This window comes from Nyctereutes procyonoides, unplaced genomic scaffold (genome assembly GCF_905146905.1).
Source record: "Nyctereutes procyonoides isolate TBG_1078 unplaced genomic scaffold, NYPRO_anot_genome, whole genome shotgun sequence".
NCBI lineage: Eukaryota > Metazoa > Chordata > Mammalia > Carnivora > Canidae > Nyctereutes > Nyctereutes procyonoides.
Window position 1 is genome coordinate 22,967,135 of NW_026575117.1, and position 22,978 is coordinate 22,990,112.

At 38.1% G+C, this 22,978-nt stretch overlaps 1 protein-coding gene and 1 pseudogene across 4 annotated transcripts in view; one reads left to right on the plus strand and one right to left on the minus strand.

Moving 5' to 3' along the window:
* Positions 1-551: 551 nt before the first annotated feature.
* The window catches only part of MDM4 (MDM4 regulator of p53), a 47,935-nt gene continuing 25,508 nt past the window's right edge, over positions 552-22,978 (minus strand). The window contains exons 5-12 of one of the 4 annotated variants that reach the window (XM_055334143.1): positions 22,755-22,810; positions 17,944-18,011; positions 17,106-17,205; positions 14,770-14,930; positions 13,164-13,313; positions 10,718-10,798; positions 8,106-8,155; positions 552-2,960 (exon numbers count right to left, since the gene is read on the minus strand). In XM_055334143.1, the coding sequence (XP_055190118.1) occupies positions 2,951-2,960; positions 8,106-8,155; positions 10,718-10,798; positions 13,164-13,313; positions 14,770-14,930; positions 17,106-17,205; positions 17,944-18,011; positions 22,755-22,810 (676 nt within the window). In that variant the 3' untranslated portion in view covers positions 552-2,950. Of the gene's footprint in view, positions 8,156-10,717; positions 10,799-13,163; positions 13,314-14,769; positions 14,931-17,105; positions 17,206-17,943; positions 18,012-22,754; positions 22,811-22,978 lie in introns of those variants that run through there. The other 3 variants (XM_055334140.1, XM_055334141.1, XM_055334144.1) reach the window with 3 other exon arrangements.
* Positions 20,911-21,008, plus strand: LOC129515444 (U6 spliceosomal RNA; annotated as a pseudogene).

Genomic DNA, 22,978 nt, shown 5'->3' on the forward strand with positions numbered 1-22,978 from the left:
AGTAACTCTTAAACTAACCCCAATTCAAAACACAAAATAGAACCCCCGCACCTAGCACCTCCGTCAACAGAGGCAAATCTGTCATCTCACCATTTGAATTTTCTCTCCAGCAGCAAAGAAGGTAGACAAGATGATATACCTGTGGGCTCAGAAGAGTTAGGTACAGACTTGTGCCTAGAGAGAAGGCTTGCCTTAAATCACTCTATGCATGCAGGGTTTTTTTTTTGTTTTGTTTTGTTTTTAGGCATGCAGGTTTGATACAGTCTAATTCTCAAGGGCTCTATTTGGGGAAATTCCACTAGGCCTAACTAGCTCAAGGTTAAAAAAATACTCTGCAAAATCTTGAGGTTCCCTTCAGGAATGGGAAGCTAAAAATGAAACACAATACTCTCATAGGTAATTGGAGTACCAAAAGTCCCCATCAATTTTAAGTACAGTAACTTCTACTGCAAAATCTATTCTTTGTCCCCAAATCAGACTAAAGATTACATATAAAAACAAAGTGAGATTGTGCTATATACAGATTTCCCCAATGATGACACCACAAAATGGCAAATTGAAAAATATTTAATACACAAAAAAAGCAAACAGAACCAACTGGTATTAAGGGCATTTCATAGTGCAAAAACCAGAAAGATACAGAGTCATTAACTTATTGGTGCTTAAAACTAGGCAAAAACATGTGAAAATGTCTCCTTTCCTTAGTGAGTTGGGGACTATTCAAAAAGTTATTTACATTGCTTTTTTCCTGCCCACTTTATGAAACCATATTTGCTGCACTCCTGTTGATTATGCTTACCTGATCAGATATGTTATTTGGGAAACTGCATGTTTTCTGTATAGTGACAGTGCATTTTAGGCAACCTACTCAAGTGCATGCAGAAAATTTTTGTCCATCCAGACCACAACAGAGCACTTCTACTATCCAAATTTACACACACTTCTCTCAGAACCTAGAAACAGAATTCTTTTCTAGTCAAGAGCTTCAGAGCAAGGAAAGGCTGTGTGAGTCAGAGGCGCAGGTACAAGGAAGCAACATAGGCTCTGCTAGGCAGGCACTTGAGGGGAGCTTGTGCTCAGTTTCCAGGACATGAGGTATTCTGAATATATACCCCAGAGCTTGGTAGAGCCACTTTTTTAACATGTCATTCAAGGCAGTGTATATAGGTTAAGCTGCTCCAGCATCCTTAGTTTCCATAACAAACTATGAGGTAGAAAGCGTAGTTATGCCTGTTCTGTTAAAAGGTAAGAAAAATGTCAAGAGTGGGACAGACGGTGGAAGGGCCTTACCCCTTTATCTCTATCCAAGGGACTTAACAGTGCCTCGCTACAGACTATGGACAGAGTCCTAGGCAGAGGCTGCTTAGAATTTCTACCTTGCCAAAGTGCCAAGGAGCCCAGAAACATTTCATTCCCCTTTTAAAACATTTTCTATTATTTTTCAAAGGAGGAAAGAAAAATATGAGAGGAGACATTTTATAAGGAAGTGAAAAACAAGGCAAATTATGGGGGGGAGGGGATGAAGAGCCTCCTGTAGGAAGAGGGAAGGCTGCCCTCAGTTTCTTAGTGCTGAGACAATAGGGGTGCTCATTCCCGTTTCTCATCATGGACACAAAGGAAGCCTCAACTACAAGCTGTTTTTTATTAGATAGTAGCTCTGATGTCACAGCTTCTCTTCCTTATCCACCACCTACCTCCGCTAAAGAAAAAAATTCCCCAGAACTGACTGGAACAGAGGAATCTTATCCAAAGATACTATGGTTGCAGCAACCCAGGGGATGATACAGAAGGCCTCTGATATAAAAGTAATATCCAGAAGTAGATCACTTTGAACTCTGAGAAAAAAAGAGCAACAAAAAAGGAAGAAGGAAAAAAGGAGAAATCTATGACATTAGTTACTGTTAAAAAAAAAAAAATGCCTTGGGATAAGACATTAGGTGCTCTAATAAATTGTCAGTGTCACAGGGATGTCAATTTTCAAGAAAGCATTTGCCAAATTATAGCAACTACTCTGAGAAAGGAATTGCTCTGACAGCACTATTTAACCCTTTTTAAGATCCCTGACCCATTCTACCCCAAGAAATGAGGACTATGCCTTGTTGCCCTATGCTCCCAGATGACACTGAATATGGATCCAGGGTGAAGAAAAACAATCTGCAGGAGAAGCAGCATGGAGGACTTCAGATAAGCTACCAAGAAGTATCAGCTACCTATGTCTGCAGACACACAAATCAACATTTTCAGTCATTTGAAAAGCTCTGATACAGGCACAGTAAACCCAACGGGTTCTTAATATTCTATTTTCTTTAACAATGCCACATTTGCCAATAATGACGTTACTTGGGATTGCACATTCCTTCTATCGAAAGATCTCAGAATGCTAGGGGGACCCGCTCCCATAGGAGAGAAGAGATCTGGTGGCTCCTTTAAAGGAAAACTGTAGCAATGGTGACCAAGGAAAGCACTGTCCACTGATCAGAGCAATCTGGAAAAAGTGTCCTCAAATAAGATCAGGGAATCACCTGAACCACTATCTCAGACACTTTCAGTTTAGCTTTAGATGCTCAGTGTCTCTCCTCATATGCTAAACGGCAACTCTACTAATCACCATCTGGGAGTTTCCAGCAAAGTAACCTCAACATACCCTATGGCAGTGCAAAATTCCACACATTTGTAAACATTTTACTTCTTGCTTTTGGCACAGGGAAGAGCTTATAGGTTCTTTATCTTTGAAGTGAAAGCTCAAAACATAGCTAGTTCCTATTCCATAGCCACTTTCAGCAAAGGCATTAGCAGTCTTGATACTATATGTGCATAATATATACCCATGAATGAAGAGAACCATCAAAATAAGTTTTTCTTTAGGATGCCAATCAACAATTTAAATGGATACTTGGCTAAAAGGAAAACAATGGCTTCACAGTATCTAAAGGCATGTACTTTCAGAAGTTCACATGACTCTGTGGGAAAAAAAAAAACAAATATCTGGTTAAGAAGTTTCCTCCTTTCTAAAGAGAACCAAGAGATAACGCTACGATGATAGTTTCGTAGAATCCAAGATCTAACATTCATCGATTTCTCATCAATGACTGTTCAAAGGAGCCAACAATGCACTGAATTAACATTTACAAAAAAATGTTACAAATGATCCTGACCTTTAAAAATAAATTCTTACAAACAACACAATGTTCCACAAAGCATTATATACACCTAAGTATACATAAATTATTATTAAAACACAACTACATATTTCAAATGCTTGGCAGTGATTTCATCTTATATTAGAAAAGTTCATGGCAGTTTGTAGGCTGGCTCGGCAGACAGAGACCCATTGGTTCAAGCCTAGGATTGTGAATCTTTGCTATTTCATAGGTGGACTGTGGGGAGATGGCAATATGCAGCTGAAGGCTTCGTCTTAAGATTTTCATAAAGTCTGATTTAAGTATTTAACACAAAAGCATAGCAAATATTATACGTATGGTGCAAGTACAGTAACTCATTCATTAACTCAATGAGACAGGAGACATTTTTGGTATAACCTAGAAATTCATGGTTTTTCTAAAGATTTGTCATTTTTGCTCTGAGCTTTCTGTCCAGGATAACATGGTCATACATATTAAATGGTAATTAAAATAAGAAATTTGTTGCTACAGCACCTGGCTGGCTCAGTCAGTAGAGTATGAGTCTCTTGATCTCAAGCTCCACGCTGGGCATAGAGATTACTTAACAAAAAAAAAAAAAAAAAAAAGGAAAGAAATGCTAATGCAGGCGCTAATGCAGGATGATTTCATTAATCACAAGATCACAAGTCTATGATGTGATGCAGCAGAAACAATCAACTCCACTGCACCTAGTTTAGCAGATCCTTTCCTCACAATCAAGATTTCAACTCAAGCACCTGAGAGTTAGAGGGAGGAGACAAGTCAGATGGGCCGCTGGAAAAGAGGGATAAACTGGCAGCTTATTCTAACCACAACTAAAAGATAAATGGTAGTGTGTAGAAATTAAGAGTTTATCTCAAAGAAGTAAAACTACAAAGACTTCACATACAAACCATGTTTCGCTTTCATGGCAGTGAGTAAAATAAAACTGTACCGCAGTGGCATTGAAAAAAAAAAAAAAACAAAATCAAAAATGAAATCAAGATGGTTTAAAATCTCTTGCAAGTAAAGAACTGCTCTGACAATACTATTTGGCTCTTTGTAGGATCCTTGGCCCATTCTACCCCTAGAAATGAGGACTCCTCCTTGCTGTCCTATGCTCCCACAAGACATTAAATATAGATTCAGGGTGAAGCGGAGAAGCAGCATCCTAGACTTCAGATAAGCAATTGAGGAATATCAGCTCTTGCCCTATAAATTGCAGTCACTCACGAGGTTCCTGCTAGAGGGACAGTAAACCCACATGTAGGTTTATTCTAATATTCACAGCTCAAACATGCAGCTTGGGATCTTCTAAGCAAAGTATTTAGTGGTAACAGGAACTGTATAAAATCCCAAGTGAGCAAGGGGTAAAGGAAAGCTGAGTAGCATAAAGAAGATCCTGTGCTAGGCAAGGATGTATGAAAATTAGCATCAAATATCTACAAATAAATACAATTTTTAAATTTTTCCTTAAGTTCTCTAAAAAACTGCAGCTTTACATAAGAGGAATCAGAGGGTACAAATGCAGATCCCCAGCTCTTCCTTTCCGTCCTTTAAGTCATCACCTGCAAAAGCCCCTAACTGGCAAAAATCAGACAAAATTTAGGGCTATCAAACTATTATGAAGAGAGAAGCACTAAGGACAAAATAGGGAAGAGAGACCTTTAGCTTGCTGCAGTGGCAGAGCATTCAGCAAGGTCGAATGGAGCACTGAAGTCCGACGACTTGCTCTACTTTGAGGGGGGAAAACTCCTGTCCCTGATACCTAAAGAGAGCAAGAGCTGGGTTTCCTTCCCTAAGAAGGAAGAATACTGGTACAAAATGGTTCAGGTTCCTCTGCACCTTCATCTGTCCTCTCCCTTATCTGATTATATAAGAAAAGATGACATTTAGTGGGCCTTTTCTCTTTGGGGAAAAGGTGTTAAAAGTCATTATTCTTCCTAAAGTCCTACTTTGGCTGGAAGTCACATTTTGTCAGATTTTAAGACGATGAGCATCTTGAATCCAAATTCAACAAACACCTTTTAAATATTTAGCAAATAATGAGAAGGAAGTGAGTATGGTTTCAGGATTTACAAGTGACTCGGGTTCTAGTAACAGTTGCATCACTAGCTGTGACTCTTGGCTATCATTTAATCTTTTAGCCTCAAGTGCAAAGTAACAGGGGTTGAGTAGAAGAGTGCATTCTAGTTTTAAACTTCTAGAACTTTTAACAAAACTCCCTGTCAAGAAATTAGGTATGATGCTAAAAGTGATCCTGTTCATTGTACTTCTTGTAACTGGGAAAACCCTTCCTCCTAGGGTAGGGCTTCCCAAAGTGTGGTCTGTGGACCACTTGATCAGTTACCAGGAATACATGTTCTAATGGAAGGATACCCCTGGTAGGGGGCAGGGAGAGACGGAGAGACGGGGAGGCATTGTTTGAGTTTGTTTTTTTGTTTTGTTTTTTTAACTTGTGCTTTTCTTAACAAGCAATCCAGGTGATTTTTCAATCCATAAATTTGTTAATTCTAGGGCCATGGTCTTCAAAATCTCATATGCATACCCATGGGTATATATCAAGATTTCTTCCATGGGGAGGGGCACTTGGGTGGCTCAGTTAAGCAGCTGCCTTTGGTTCAGTTTGTGATCCCAGGGTCCTAGGATCGAGCCCCACATTGGGCTCCCTGATCAATGGGCAGCCTGCCTCTCCCTCTCCGCCACTTGCGCTCTCTCACATGTACTTGCTCTCTCTCAAATAAATAAAATCTTTCTTTTTTTTAAAGGTTTTTTTTCCATGGGGACAGCAGACAAGGATATGGATAAGCACATCAGCTTAAAGATCTTCAATTTCCATATGTATTGCTCTAAGACTACGTGCTGAGATAAGGATTCTTCAGATCTAACATTTTTCTTTATTTTCATTTTCACAACTGCCATGTTCTGAATTTCCAAAAGAAAGGCTGACTCTCGCCCATCTAGAATCTTACTATGGGGCATTGCCTCAGAATGTAAAAAACACTCTGGAGACAATCAAACAAAAGAACAACAACAACAAAACCAGAAAATTCTCAAGGGACAATGAGGACAGAGTAAAGCAGAGAGCTTAGTTTAAAACTCTGTACCACATCGATCTTAGGACTATAATTGAGAAGGTTGTGCCAGAAATGTGTTAATGCATTTATTTGAATTAAAAATAAAGTCAAACATCTTCTGCATGAAAATGAAATCTGATCTGGCTGGTGAATTTTAAAATGAGAACAGGCTTTGCTACTTTAAATGATAGGACTTTTCCTATAAATTCCATCAGCTAAACCTACAGCTAGCTCCAAGGCTTTGAGAAAAATATTTTTAAGGCACATATACAATATATTGGATAGAGTATCCTTTGTAAGTACTTAATTTTAAAAATTTAGAGGTCACATTAAACACGTGCAAAAGGAAAACTAACCTAGAATGACAGCCAGGAAATGGGAGGAGGAACTGCTTAGAAAGGGGCACAGGTGAACACTCTAAGGGGACAGAAACGGTCCAGGGCTTGTTTTAGATTGGTTGCTCAGATGTCTACAACTCACCAGAAAAGAATATTGTTTGCTAATCATACCCCAAGGTGTAAAATGTGCAAAAGATTATATTTTTTTTTTTCAAAATTCTTTCAGAGATTTGTTAGCAAAAATGCTCAATACTTGGGACGCCTTGGTGGCTCAGAGGTTGAGCATCTGTCTTCAACTCAGGGCGTGATTCTGAGATTGAGTCCCACATCGGGCTCCCTGCAAAGAGCCTGCTTCTCCCTCTGCCTGTGTTTCTGCCTCTCTCTGTGTGTCTCTCATGAATAAATAAATCTTAAAAAAAAAAAAAAAAGTTCAATAACAAGTGTTCTAGGCACACATGGAAGAAATCTCGTTTTCAAGACTTTTCTTTTGGCTTATCCAAATTGTGCAGCCTGACTCCAACTATAAAGTGATCTACAGCACTACATAACTTCACTAATCAAATTACTTATGTTTTTTTCATTGTTAGCTCTAATATTTTTCTAACAGCCACCCTATATTGATGCCTAAGAACATTCCATAACCGAAAAAAAAAAAAGAACAGGGAATAAAATTAACTGAAGAAATAATAAATCTTCAAGTAACTTTGTAAGTGAATGAATTAGGGCCAAATTACTTTTGTTTGTACTGGCAGTTGCTTTCTCCCAGATCCTCATCTTTAAAGAGAGTAAAAGTAATGAACGAATTTTTTCATGTTAACGGGAGTCCCCCAAATTGACACTCTAGTTCTAAAGAACTCATTCTCAAAATTCCTCTACATATAGAAGCAAAAATGTCGTGAAACACAGATGTTTACATAAATAAATAAACAGATGCAGTGGGTTATGCTGAGTAGAGATGCTGAATACTGACATTTTGATACATGCCCTAGCTCTGTTAGTATTTCTCTACAATTCACTGAGTCAGCTACGCTATAAAAACCTTAATCACCAACTGAATCTCTTTCTTGCATATAGGGCATGAAGCCCCAGCCTTCTTCAATCTTCTGGCACAGTGAAAACAAGTGACAAGATGGCCTGTCCTCCCATGAATAATGTTCCCGTCTCGTGGTCTTTTCTCACACAGACTACACGGCTTCAAGAGATTCTGGCAATCCTCCATGTTTTCTGTATCTGTTCTCTGTTCAAAAAGATTATCTGATGGTTCTCCCATGCTTGATATGGTTTCTTGGCTTTCAGAACTGTGGGCCAAATCCAAGAATTCCACTGAGTTGCAGGGATCAAAAAGCTTGGGGCTTTTTTCTTCCTTTTTACATACATCTTTAGGCCTAACAACTGGAGCTGATATGGTTCTTCGGCAATCGGGGACATCAATGCCTTCATTTTCCTTCTTCTCAGGTATGGCAGTGATATCAGACGTGGAGAGAGAATGGGTTAACTTAGAGCAATCTGAATACCAATCCTTCCTCAATGCCCAGCAACGAAAACAGTACCTCTTGCTTGGAGAGTTAAATTTCTTGCACTCAGTACACTGCCACTCATCCTAAAACAACAAGTGCAGCCAATTAATATTCAGTGGTGAACATGAAACTGAGAAAAAGGGAGAGTAGACCAAATCTCAACATCTCACCAAGCTAGTCAGAATCCAGACATTCCACATCAGTGGTCTAGCCTTGCATGTGAACAAATCCCACAGCCACATGTAAGAAAGTCTTGAGAAGTTTTACAAGGACAGTGACACAATAGCCATTTCAAGTCAAAATATGAAACAGCTATCTTTAAGAAAGTTAAACTCAGGGATCCCTGGGTGGCGCAGCGGTTTGGCGCCTGCCTTTGGCCCAGGGCGCGATCCTGGAGACCGGGGATCGAATCCCACGTCGGGCTCCCGGTGCATGGAGCCTGTTTCTCCCTCTGCCTGTGTCTCTGCCCCTCTCTCTCTCTCTGTGTGTGTGTGACTATCATAAATAAATAAAAAATAAAAAATAAAAAAAAAAAAAAAAGAAAGTTAAACTCATTATTCTGGAGATCTAGCTAGTCTGGATGGAATTTACATTGCTTGCTTTTCCCTGCTGCCTTCTTTTTAGTTCATTTCTCAGTGTACAACTTACTCTTTTATTGAGCAAGACACTAAAGAATGAAGAAAAGCTAACATTCTCATTCCTTCCCATTAAGAAATGTTATAAAATTTGGCAAAAAGGGACCTAAAAGTAAAATGAGGTTTGAAAATTACATTACTCAAGTTCTCACACTGCTCTCAGGATCAGAGGTTACAAACTCTATGCCTAAGCCCTACCCTCTGAAAAATGAATGTTCCATCCTTGGATGCCAGTAACTTCTTGCCTACTTCTCCATATTCAAATTAGGAGATACTAGAGCTCAACAAATTTTAAATGCCTTGCTTAATGCAAAGGTAGCTACCTAGAACAAGAGTATTTAATGTGGATAAATGCCTGTTTTTTTGACAGGACCAATGATTTGACACAGGCAGACTTGGTAATTTTCGGAATGAAGGCTGCACACTTCAAGTTTAGAAGGCATAACTCAACTGCCTAGGCCAAGAGACAGGGGACACAATAATCTATTAAACTGGATGGTCCTAGGGGCAGCTGGGTGGCTCAGTGGTTGAGTATCTGCATCTGCTCAGGTCATGATCCCGTGGTCCTGGGATCAAGTCCTGCATCAGGCTCCCCACAGCGAGCCTGCTTCTTCCTCTGCCTGTGTCTCTGCCTGTGTCTCATGAATAAATAAAGAAAATCTTAAAAAACTATAATAAAATAAATAAATAAACCGTATGGTCCTCCTCAGAGACCCTCAAAACATTCTTACCAGTTTAAGATCCTTAGATCCAAAAAAAAAAAAAAAAGATCCTCGGATCTCATGTGAAATGCTAGAGGGATGCCTGGGTGGCTCAGAGGTTGAGTATCTGCATCTGCTCAGGTCATGATCCCGGGGTCCTGGGATCGAGTCCCACATCAGGCTCCCCACAAAGAGCCTGCTTCACCCTCTGCCTATGTCTCTACCTCTCTGTGTCTCTCATGAACAAATAAACAAAATCTTAAAGAAAAAAATGAAATGCTATACGGATACTCAAAAGGACTTCATAAAGACTTAGAACTCATAATTAATGGTGTGTCACAGTCTAATTGGCATCACTTTTTCTTCTTTAGTAGTACATAAAATAATAGGGCTTATTAAATTCAATGGCATCTTTGATTTGATGAAATACAGTCTATTTGCTTAAATAGGTTTTCTGGGCCCAAGTAGACATAGAAGTCTGATTAGGATGGAAACACTTATCTCTGCTATTTGTATTATGGTCAAGAACACTTAATGGACCAATATATTCCACCTTATTACTTAGCTATGCACAGATTAATTTGCAATGCATTATCATAATGGTCAACAGTGGCAGGCTGGGAGTTGGGGGAGGATCAACACCAGAGACAACCTACAACTTTTCTAGCAGCAAACTGTAAAATCCCCTCCCTTCTCCTTCCCCACCACCCTCTTTTCCAGCAAGTTAGCTGAGGGAAGCATTGAAAGTGGAGAACTAGAATGAAAAAAGAAAAGCAAGGTAAGGTCTGAGTCTAAACATCAGTTGTCACATTTGGTGACAAATCCACACCTAATACCTAATAGCTTAATGTTACATCTTCATTTACTAGCCCTCCATTAGTGTAAACTTCTGTAGAAATTAAGTCATTTTCCATTAATTTGTTTTTAAGAAAGCAGTGAAAATATGATCTTTATCCTTGACAAAGAATTTTAGATAGCTTATAGGTCTACCTATGGAGAGTTGTTTAGTGGGCAAAGTAGTACAGGACTATTTTAAATAACTCTGTGTATCCACTGCATCACATCCAAAGAATTTTGTTAGCACGGAGAAGGGCATACAGGCATTTAAGTCAACCCTTTCAAGTTGGGGAGAGGATTAGATCAACTTATTCTCCTCTTCTCCAAATTCCAATCCCTCTAACAAGATATAGAGAAGCCAACATGTCTTAACATCAAGGAAAGGGAGATAGAAATGGGGGAAATGGCCTTCTGCAACACAAATGCACATGTCACAGTGAAGACATGTGTGGTGCAAAACAGCTCCTCATACCTCAGAGGTAACTTCTACATCAGTATCGTCACTTATGGACTTAGAGTCCTCAAAGTCGTCATTTTTTCCCACTTCAATCACCTGCAAGGCAAAGACATTTCATTAGTAAGGTTCACCTAGTTAAGATGAGGCTATAACCTGAGAGCAAAAGAGACAGAAGAGCTTCAATTTAAAGCTCACATTCTGCCTCTATCACTAGCACTTAAAAAGAAAATGGCATAAATGACTGTGCATGCCCGGCTGGCAGCTCAGTAGAAGAAATGATTGAAAAGTGTGCAAAAGGGTCACCAAATACAAGAGGGTACCCAAATGTATGATCTGAATGAAAATAAACAGTATCAGAATAGGAAAGCTACAAATCGTTAAATGTGGAAATTTTTTATTTTGGGAATCTAGGCAGGCAGACACAAGAATAAGGACTGCATGAAAAAAATGAAGTCAAAGACACTACATAAAATAAGGACCTGAGATGTGAAGAATGAAAACAAAGTATTTTATGAAAAGTGAATTTCGTATTCAAAAGTAAACCTAAAGGGGATCCCTGGGTGGCGCAGCGGTTTAGCGCCTGCCTTTGGCTCAAGCGATCCTGGAGACCCAGGATCGAATCCCACGTCGGGCTCCCGGTGCATGGAGCCTGCTTCTCCCTCTGTGTCTCTCCTGCCTGTGTCTCTGCCTCTCTCTCTCTCTCTCTCTCTCTCTCTCTCTCTCTCTGTGTGTGTGACTATCATAAATAAATAAATAAAATAAATAAATAAAAAAATAAAATAAAATAAAATAAAAAGTAAACCTAAAAAAAAATAAAAACAAAAAAGTAAAACTAGTTATGTGATACTCTGGTTTTCCTATAAAAATGTGCCATGGACCAGGAAACAAAGTCAAGAAATATGGGAAGTATCTTCTAAATTTTCAAATTTAGAATTTAAAATTCTAAAAATTAAGACCCTGTTTTGTGATCTAGTAAATGGAGTAAAAACAATTATGGCACAACTAGGAACCTCAGTATGGCACACAAGTTTCTCATACAAGTTCAAGTATTTTAAGTCCCATCTCTTGATTTTATTTATTTATTCATGATAGACATAGAGAGATAGAGAGAGAGAGGGAGAGAGAGAGAGAGAGAGAGAGAGGCAGAGAGAGAAGCAGGCTCCATGCCAGGAGCCTGATGTGGGACTCGATCCCAAGACTCCAGGACCAAGCCCTAGGCCAAAGGCAGGTGCTAAACAGCTGAGCCACCCAGGGATCCCCCAGTCCCATCTCTCTCAGTGGAAGTTTCCAAATGTCACCTTTGTCTTCTTTCAAGCCACTTGCAGTCTCTTCTAATGCTACTTATACAATTATTCTAGCAGGACCCACGCATCAATCTGCCTACAGACATACCAGGATATCCTTCAGGAACCCAAATCACTATGAAGATCTCCTAAAAAGATGAACCTATTTAGGTCTGTGTTTTGCTATATTTACTCAATAGATGTTTACTAAGAATCTTGTCAATGTCAACATTAGATCTGCTGTCCAATTTCTTTTGAGACTTGAGCACATGTTTCTATGACTCTTTACCTTGGTGTACTCACATCATGTGTATTCAGAGTTCTAACTCTCTTCTTTCCTCTTACTTAAACTCTAAATTATGTAAGGAGAACTCACTTGTCTATTTCCATTTAGATATGAATGACTATGGAAGATACTGAGATGTCCAAGAACCAGGAAGTGTTTTTCCTACAGACTGCTGTAGCCATTTAGAACTTTGCTTTGGAGGGGCACCTGGCTCAGTCTATTAAAGCATCTGCCTTTGGCTCAGGTGGTGATCCCAAAGTCCTAGAATCAAGCCCCACATCAGGCTCCCTGCTCAGCAGGAAGTCTGCTTCTCCTTCTCCCTCTGACCCTCCTCACCCACCATTTATGCATGCTCTAATAAATAAACAAAATCTTTAAAACAAAATAACAACAACAACAACTCTGCCCCTTGTTAGCAAAGTAAAGTCTCCAGAATAAAAAACTCCACTTCTGAGAGATTAGACAAGTAGGAAAGGGCAGCTTCTTGGTTTTAAGGAAGAAGGAGTTATACCAATACAGTCCTATCCTATTTTTAAGACAGTGTATTTTTAAGACAAAGTGAATCTTAAAGCTGGATACAGGAAAACATTAAAAAGTAAAAGAGTGGGCAGCCCCGGTGGCACAGCGGTTTAGCGCTGCCTGCAGCCCAAGGTGTGATCCTGGAGACCCGGGATCGAGTCCCACGTCGGGCTCCTTGCATGGAGCCTGCTTCTCCCTCTACCTGTGTCTCTCTGTGTGTGTCTTTCATGAATAAATAAATAAAATCTTTAAAAAAAAAAAAAAGTAAAAGAGTGGTATTATGTGAGTCTTCTGTGGTACAGAGTCACATACCAGATCTGAACAGATTATACTATGTGCCCATAAATAGAACATGGAATTTTTCCAAACATACCTTTTTGTCTCTTACTTTCCCTACTTCTTCACTTGTTTGTTCAGTGTCTGCAGCTTCAACTTTTATTCCCACACCAAACTGCTCTGATACAGATTCATTCAAAAACCACAAGTCATCTGTGGTGTCTGAAACAATAGCAGTACCTATATCCTAAAAGAAAAAAACAAATGTGAGTTTCTGTAGTCAGAGGCTTATCGATGACACTGAACCAACAGAAATGACCCAAAAGTCAGTATCTTCACACATCTCCAAAGAATACCTATAGCCTTTCTTCAGCAAACATCTATTTATTCAACAGGTACCTACCTAGCACCCACTATGTATAAACTAATGAATGGATATAGGGGAGCCTGGCAAGGAATTTTCTATTTTAACAGTAAATAAGGTATAACATCTAAGAAACTGTACCAAAGAGCTCAAAAGCTAAAGACTCTGTAATTGCTCAAGTGTAAAAAAAAAAAAAAAAAAAATCGGTTCCCTAAATTCCTTTCCAAAGATAGTACTCGAAGAATCTAGAAAACATTCCATTAACTGTGACATATTACTTCCTTTATGTTCAGTAATGTTTATTGAGGGGTGACTGGGTGGCTCAGCCAGTTAAGCATCCAACTCTTGACTTGGCCTCAGGTCATGATCTCAGGGTTATGAGATCGAGCCCCATGTTGGGCTCTGTGCTCAGCAAGGAGTCTGAGGTTCTCCATCCCTCTGTTCGCTCATTCTCTCTAAAATAATTACTTAATTAACATCTTTTTAAAAATGTTTACTGGAATACGAGAAATACTGATGGTAACTCGTATCTTCTATCCTCTTTCCTGGATTCCTGAACAACTTTAAATATAACCTTCTTTGTGCATTCACCTATGGATATTCCATGACATGCTTTTCTCCAATATTCCTAGGAAAGAACTTATTATTTTGCCACTATTCTATATCCATTCATTTCCTGAGCAAAAACTCACTGAACTCCTATTGCGTGTCAGATACTTTCCTAGGTACAAGGTAACAGAATAGAGTGCCCTGGACTTACATTTCAGTGGGAGCAAATACATAAACAAAATAGAATAACAGTTTTTCAAAGTGAGAAGTGTAAGAGAGAATATAAAATAAGATAAAGGAATAGAATGATTATGGTTTAAGTTAGGGTGTTAACACCAGAAGTAATAAAAGTGGTTAGATTTTGGATTTGCTTTGGATAAAGAACTGATAACCTGAGTGTGATGTGAGACAGAGAAAGAAATCAATAATATCCCTTAGATTTGGCTGGAATAACTGGGGAGAAGGTAGATTTGTGAAAAAGGAAAGGCTAAATAGGAATGTATGGGAAAAAATTTAGAAAAAAAATCAAGAGCTCTGGTTTGAACATGTTAAATGTCAGATCATCTAACTGGAGGTGTTAAGTAGGCAGCTGAATTTAGAAGTTGGGCATTTAGAGAAGAGGTCAGGGCTGCAGATACAGATTTGAGCATCAGATGCACACAGATGGTACTTAAAGTCATAGCACTGAATGAGAATTCTTACAGAATGCAATGTGTGGTCAAGAGTAACCAAGAATGTTACTCTTCCATAAAAAAAAAACAAAAAGTTCCTCTTCAAATGTGACATTTACCTGATTTGTCTGTAAATCAGTCGAGCCATTACTTCTAGGTGTATAGTTGCTCCTCAGGTTTCCTAAAAACCACCAAGGCAGCCCAGCTACATCCCACTCCTCAAACCCAAGGTCCAGCTTAGATGTCTCATCTTGGGTTAAGTTTTTTATGAAGTCTTCATCTACAGCAGTCAAATGGAAAGGAAAGTAACTACGTACACAACACTAAGAATTAAAACTCACTTTGCAACACTTACAATCTCTTTATAAGACAGGCAAAGAGAAATTTCTATGGCCAGTATGAAAGAAACCAAAATCAAGTATCTCAGTCACAGAGCCCAGACCACCTCTCGAATTTAGGCCTTGTTCATGAGCAAATGATCATCTGCTTCTAGTATCATTACTTATCAAAAAAATCTAAACTCTGAAGGCATTCAAACAATGACATTGTTCTAAGAGGATTTCAAAATGGTCATTTACTGCCATTTAAGCATTCATACCACGGCAATAACTAAAGAAAGACTTGCTCTAGTACATGATGCCTGATAATAGCTTAATTCACTGAACTGCGAATGGTGGTGGCAGAATGCCCAACCTGAGATAAAAGCAAGGCAGTCCAGACCAAATGGGCCTTCACAAGGTTGTCAAGGCAGTCTCACTGCTACCACATATTTATGGATGTTCCTCACAAATTCATGTTTGGATAGGTAACAACCATTACAGAACACTGAACTCTAGGTTGTCTAAGTAAATATATACCTATGTCCTTTCTGGATCAATGGGCTCTTTTGGAGTTATCTAAAAATCTAGAAATATTGCAAACTCGAAACATAAGGCACCACATATTCCAACTAAAAGATCTCGTGTTATACACCCAAATGACATTCAAGGTGGTTACAAACATAAGTTTGTTGCTACCACACATCCCATCATCCAATCTTTTTTTGTTGTGCTTCCCTCCTTTCCTACTTTCTCCCTCTCCTCTACCTCTTCCAAATGCACCAGCCATGCCAATGGCAACCACAGGTGTTTTAATGTGCTGAGGTACATGTGCTTGAAAACATTTGCAATGCCCCTGTCCCTGTCAGAACAAAAGATGACCTTACCTACTTACAAATTATGGTGAACTCTCCCATTAAATTCAGGGGACAGTTCAGCTTTTTACTTACTCATTACTAAAATTATCAAAACCTAAATTCCTGAGATGATGCCATATTAAAGTTATCCTCGTCTAGTCAAGCTAACATCTTGTAAAAGGAACAGAAACATCTCTTCCATGTATACAAAGCCTGTCCTTTCTACCTACACACATTCCTCAAACTACTAAGCTCTTTACTCTCAAAATGTATAGCACAAACTACGTAATAGTCTCTTGAATTGGTGATTCTTATGTTTCAAATAGCCTTCTGAGTAGCAAATAAGCAAGAACCTGCATTTAAGGAAAAATTTACACATTTAATACCATACAGACTGGAATAAGCTCCAAGGCAACTAGGTAGTTCAAAATTCAGTTGGATGATAAATGGATCCAATTTTAAACATATAAAACAATTTCAGCAGCATCACTTTCTGGGATGTTGTTAGAAGTCTAACCTGTCATTGCTCCAAGTGTGAGCCAGGTACCTAAACTAGAAACTATCATGCCATCTAAAACCTCTGAGTAATATATGATTTTATATACCTTTGTAGGAAAAAGTTTAGGAGGTATTTTCTAAAGCAGAGCTTGGGAAAAACTAAAATACTGGTTAACTCACTTAACCTGACCATAGCATATCGAGGGTGGATATTAAAGATCTGAGGACTACCATCCAAGGGCAGAGGAACTACTTGGCTTCTAAGATCTCATTCTTGGCTCAGACATACCAAGTATATATCATCTTTGCAAACTTCAAAACTCTACAAAAATTAGCCTTTGCCTCAAGCAAACAAACCAAATAAAAATCCTAACCAGACTGAATACATACAAGTATGTCAAGATTGAAAAGGCCAAGGCAGCTGATTTACCAGGTGGCAAACCGATAAATCTGCAGCAATCTTCTATTAGTATGTTAACCATCTTAGTCTTGCTCCATCTCAGTAAACACAAGTTGCTAAAAGTGCACTACCATCTCTTCAAAGTTAACAATGGTCACTAAGCTTAAGAAAAAGTATTCTGAAAAGAATGAGTAAGTATGACATATGCTCCCTCCAACTTCATATGCAAAGAAAGTGCATTATTATTTTTTGAGTGGTCTATCTATAGAATGGTCTCAATTATAGATAGTACTTAATGTGAATAAATCCCCTTTCTAGATGTCATCAACAAAAGGGGAAAAAAAAGAAAGAAAAAGTCTGTATAACTTTAATCCAAAATTTACCTTCTCTAGAATTTCTGCATTTATGTTGTGAGGTAGGCAGTGTAGGAATATTGCCTTCTTCCATTCTTTTCCTGGAACTGGAGCTTTCTTCTGCACTTTGCTGAAAAAAAGGGAAAGACGTCTATTAGTGCAGTAAAAATGACTGAGACCAGGGGATGTAGCAGTTCCATTCTGGCTCACCAGTTACTGTGCGGCACAATGGGTTACGCACGAGAAAGAGATCTCTGGAGTTCACAACAGTCATCAGATAAAGGCAACACCTCTCCTCGACCCACTGTGAGCAGAGCTAAGAGAATCCCAAACCTGGGGGGAAAATAATCTCTGCACAAAAGGCCAAAATCTACTGTTAAAAACAGGCTATCAATCAATATAAAACCTCTAGACTATAAAATTAGGCATAATTCAGAAAACATGTGAAACCCTCAGCACATACCAAAACGATCATAAAGTTTTCCCAGGTCTGGTTTGGGAAAGCTTTCAGAATGGTCTGACATGAACTTAACTGCAACAAGCCTGTTAAAGTCTAATAAAGCAGTTTTCTTCAAACGCCTATACACATATACCATCACACACACAGGCACACACAAACCCCAAAGAAAATGCAACTGGAGGAACTGAAGATCAGAAGTGCTACATCCCAAAGAAAGATTCAGAGACTGGAACTCTGTTATGGGCAGAACAGAGAAGTTTCACTCTGTCCCTGGTCTGTGAACTCCCAAGAACCTTTCTTATTAAATTCTTACCACATTTAGAGAAAGGTCTTGGGAGTCCAAGATCCATAGGTACAGAGAAGGGGCCACTCTGTACAACAAAAGAAGTCACCGTGTGGTGATTTTACCTTCAGTTGGTCTTGACTTGGAATATCCATACTGTGATCCTGTGCGAGAGCGAGAGTCTGAGCAGCATCTGGATAGCAAGTAAAACAAAAGGAAAACCTTCCCTGGTAATAACCATTCTTTCCACATAAAAAGGACCTCAGCAAACAACCCTGGAGCCAGGTTTGCTCCCTAAAGCTGTACTTCTCCATGTTGGTTGGACAAAGCTCTCATCCAAAAGGGAAAAATCAAAACTGATAAAAATGGTAAAGACCAAGACAGGCTATATTCAAAATGCATTACCAAAATGTAATCTGGAAGAAAACAAAAAATAACTAAAAATGTTCAGAGCAAAATTTCAAATTTTAATATGAAAGTGATTCCAACCAAGAAATAATGGAATATTTTTTATCATTTCTTCCCACAGGCAATCCACCTAACTTGTAAACAACAGCAAAAAAAGTTTGGCCCTTAATTTTTATTTTCAACTATTAAAAGTTATACAGGCTTATGAAATCTGAAAATCTAGAATTTTCCCCATTTGCTTCATAACACAATAGCACCTCATGTAAACTTACATTCTACAGTGTCAATGAAGATTTCCTGATTTAAATTCCCATTACCTGAATATAGAGTAATTTTGTAATTAACAAGTTTTATATTTCAGTTATTATAAACATTTCCTAAGAGGGAAGCGAAAGCAAATAAAGTTTTTCCCAAAGTCAATGAAAAGCAAAGAAAACAGTAACCTGAGTGAAATTCTTAGATTGTCTGATAGTATTTCGAGGACTTGGAAATTTTCCAAGCAAAATGGAAAATGAAAAAAACTACAGGAAAACAATAAGCTGTAGAAAATTTAATAATCTAGACCGCTCATTATATGAGGTTATATGTAATTGAAATGTTCCCAAATAAGTCTACCAAGGGCTGGATTCACTAGCTACTATTCAAGTCCAGAGATAAGACACTTAAAGAAAACCTCATCCTTGTGTAATAAAAGACTGCCAGAGAAAAGAATACTGATCCTACAACTGGTCTGATTAATTCAGTTGTTCTGCACAAAACAATTTCAAAACTGTAATTATAAAGAGCATGATTTTATACGAGCATTTTTATAGGTAAACAGAGAATACTGAGGAGTTCAAGAGAAAGCATTTTCTGACCACAGTGGTCTTCAAAGATAAACAAGAAAACACAGATTAAGCATTTCTTTAATAAAGCAACTTGATTACTGTCATTTATAGTTCTAACGCCTTATTACCTTCCTTAGATTAAAATATTAAGAAGCAAAAAGAAATTATCTGGGAAAACTATAATGTACAAAGGAACTTTAAAATAACAACAAAGTTTGTCATATATTTCATTTTGTTCATATACATATGGAGATCTGGACAAATGATTCATAAAGACCACTTTACTTTAAACAATGGCATTTTCTCAACCATCAAAATAAAGGTTTAACTCACTTGCAAAGGTGTACAATAGATGATATAGAAAACATTTTTCTTGGGGGATCCCTGGGTGGCTCAGTGGTTTAGTGCCTGCCTTTGGCCCAGGGCATGATCCTAGAGTCCCAGGATCAAGTCCCACATCGGGCTCCCTGCAGAGAGCCTGATTCTCGCTCTGCCTATGTCTCTGCCTCTCTCTCTGTGTGTTTATCTCTCATGAATAAATAAATAAAATCTTAAAAAAAAAAAAAAGAAAAAAATTTTTTTTCTCATTTGTCCTTTTAAATAAAATACACGCAACCCAATTTATTTAGAACAGAGATGACCAACCACAAGCACCAATGTAAGTTCAAGTCAGAGCAGACAATTATCAAAATTACTGTGTGGCAAATGTCTGGTTTTGAGCATTGTACTAGGGTTAAATAAGATGTTACCATTTGGGGAATCTGGGTAAAGTACCATTTGGAACTCCTTATAATACGTCTACTGCTTTTTTGTAACTGAAATTATTTCAAAGTGACAAATTTAAGAATAAAATGTTTTGAAGATTTAAAGTTCAGAGAGAAATTTGTGTTAAGAAAAATTAACTGGAGCAAATTCTGTTATAATATCAAGTGTGTGGCACAATGAAAAGAGCAAGAAATGGTCAGTCAGAAATATCTGTTCTACCAATTTTAAGTGGCAACCAATCTTGGACAAATCACTCATTCTATTAAAAAAAGCAAAAAACAAAAACACAAATAAAACAATATTTTAAAACCCTTCAGTTTCATCATCTCTAGAACCTTCCTCATGGGGTGGTTGTGATAATTCAATTGAAATGTTATCAAGCGGTGCCTGGGAGGCTCAGTCTTATAGCTAAGCATGTGCCTTCGGTTCAAGTCATGATCCAGGAGTCCAAGGATCAAGCCCTGCACGGAGTCTGCTTCACACTTTGACTCTTCCCTCCTCTTGTGTGCGCTCTCTCTCAAATAAATAGCTTAAAAATAAAATGTTATAGAAATGTTCACTTTAATATATGGCATGTTAGGGCAGCCCCAGTGGCGCAGCGGTTTGGCGCCGCCTGCGGACTGGGGTGTGATCCTAGAGACCCGGGATCGAGTCCCACATCGGGTTCCCTGCATGGAGCCTGCTTCTCCCTCTGCCTGTGTCTCTGCCTTTCTCTGTGTGTCAATAAATAAATAAAATCTAAAATATATATATATTTTATATGTGTATATATATATGGCATGTTAAATACTGTAGTGCAAGAAGAAAAAGTGAGAATTACACCCACTCCAGATATTCAGAGAAAAGATCAGAAAACAAATTCTAATAGAGTAGATCAACAAATACAAAATCCTGTGTAGTGCTCACTTCAGCAGCACATATACTAAAATTGGAACGAGGGACGCCTGAGTGGCTTAGTGGTTGAGCATCTACCTTTGGCTCAGGGAATGATCTTAGTTCAGGATGGAGTTCTGCATCGGGCTCCCTATGGGGAGCCTGCTTCTCCCTCTGCCTATGTCTCTGCCTCTCTCTCTCTCTCTCTCTCATGAATAAATAAAGAAAATCTTTTAAAAAATAATAAAATAAAAGAGAAGATTAGCATGGCCCCTGTGAAAGGATGACAGCATATTCGTGAAGCATTCCATATTTTTAAGAAATAGTGAAAGGAACTATAAGGGAAAGGAGGGAAATCGAGTGGAGAAAAATCAGAGAGGAAGACAAACCATGAAAGACTCCTAACTCTGGGAAGCAAAGGGTTGCAGAAGGGGAGAGGGATGGGGGCAATGAGGTGACTAGGTGACAGGCACTAAGGAGGGCACTTGATGGGATGGGCATGGGGTGTTACACTATATGTTGCCAAACTGATTTTAAATCAATCAATCAATCACTCCTCTGTGTATTTTGGGCCTGCAGTGAGTATCCCAGGGAAGCCCTACTATTTTACAAGTGACTGAATTTCAATAAAGATACTATATTATTTGCAAGGCCTTCCATCTGAACAGAAATTTACAGCTGGGTGAAGTGGGTAAAATGAGCAAATGGCTCAATGAAGTCAACAGGCTCCAAAATTCAATATAAGTTAAAAATCACGTTTCAATATGAAAACAGTTTCTCTGTTCTCACGTTAAATAAACCTTTATTAAGAATGGATTCTTTTCAATTATTTGTTTCAGTAAACTGGAAAGATAACCAATCTAAAAGAATTACAAACTTGGGCTTTCTTCAAAGGATAAGGTTACCTAAAATCTAATTTGAAGCTCACAAAAGCACTTCACTTAGGAATGGAAGGGAAAAGTTTCATTATTTGGAAATGATTAAGAGATAGTGTTACATTTCAGTTATATCCAGTTGATCCACTGATCTCTAATACACCATACTTCAGACCCCAAAGCAGCCCGTTTCCTCACATACCTAATAAATTAAACTCAAAGGACAATATTTAAAAGATATGGAATTAAACAAAGGGTTTTAGACAAATCGGCATTCATATAACAGAAAGCTAAAATCATTAGCTAGATGAAAGTTCTTCAGGGACCTTTCTAACAGATGGATTGGGTTAACACCATGAGCCCACGGAATCAATATCGCTGAAAAAGGGACAAGCAGACCTTATATGACTCAGATGAGATGCAACAGATGTACAAAGCACCACCTATGACACCTTCTCAGCAAAAAATCTATACTTGAAACTATTCAGCATTACACTAGTTTGCCAAAAATAAAAGAAACAGAGAAACATGTTAACATCACAAGGACAAAATCTGCAACCTCAACTAGAATGTGGGAAATTCTACAGGACAAATGATCCATTTCTTCAACAAATAAATGACATAAAAATAAAAGGAGGATTGTTTTATAAAGATACTTAGAGGCATACCAACCAAATGCAATGTGTGGACTTTGTCTGGCTCTTGATTTCAACAAGCCAAACAAAAAAGATACTTCTGAGATAATTGGGGGTAACTATACATACACTGGCTATTGGATAGCATTATGAAGTTGTTATTCATCTTATTATTATTAATTTTGTTGGATGTAAGAATGACATTTATAGTTACGTTTAAAGGAAAAAGGTCCTTAATTGTTAGAGATTTTAAAGGTATGTCTAGATGAAAAAAAGAAGTAAAATTAAGGAAAAAGAAAGTATATCCAGATGAAGCAAATGTAGGAAAATGTTAACTACTAAGAGGTGGGTATTATACTAATCTATTTTCAGTCTATTGGAAATTTTTCACAATGAAAAATTAACATACTAATAACATTCTGTATTACAGTATCCCTCCCAGTCATGCCAACATAGCAATTCATTTCCATCTTGATCCTCCTTGTTTTCCCATCATTTGCCCCTTTTGAGCTCAAAGCTGTGATACAGACTGAAGAAATAGGATGTGACATACCTGTAGTAGCAGTGGCTAAAGTGACAAGATTCCTTCTTAGCATATCATAGAGAGGGCTGTCAGAGACAAAAAAAAAAAAAAAAAAAAAATTAATAACCCCATGGTTTTCCATTAAAATATTACATGTCTATCAGATACGTGATCTTCTAACTTTCTCTATAACACATGGAGAAGAGAATGTTTTCCCCACAATAGGTTAGTAATTATTTAAATGTCAAGATGAT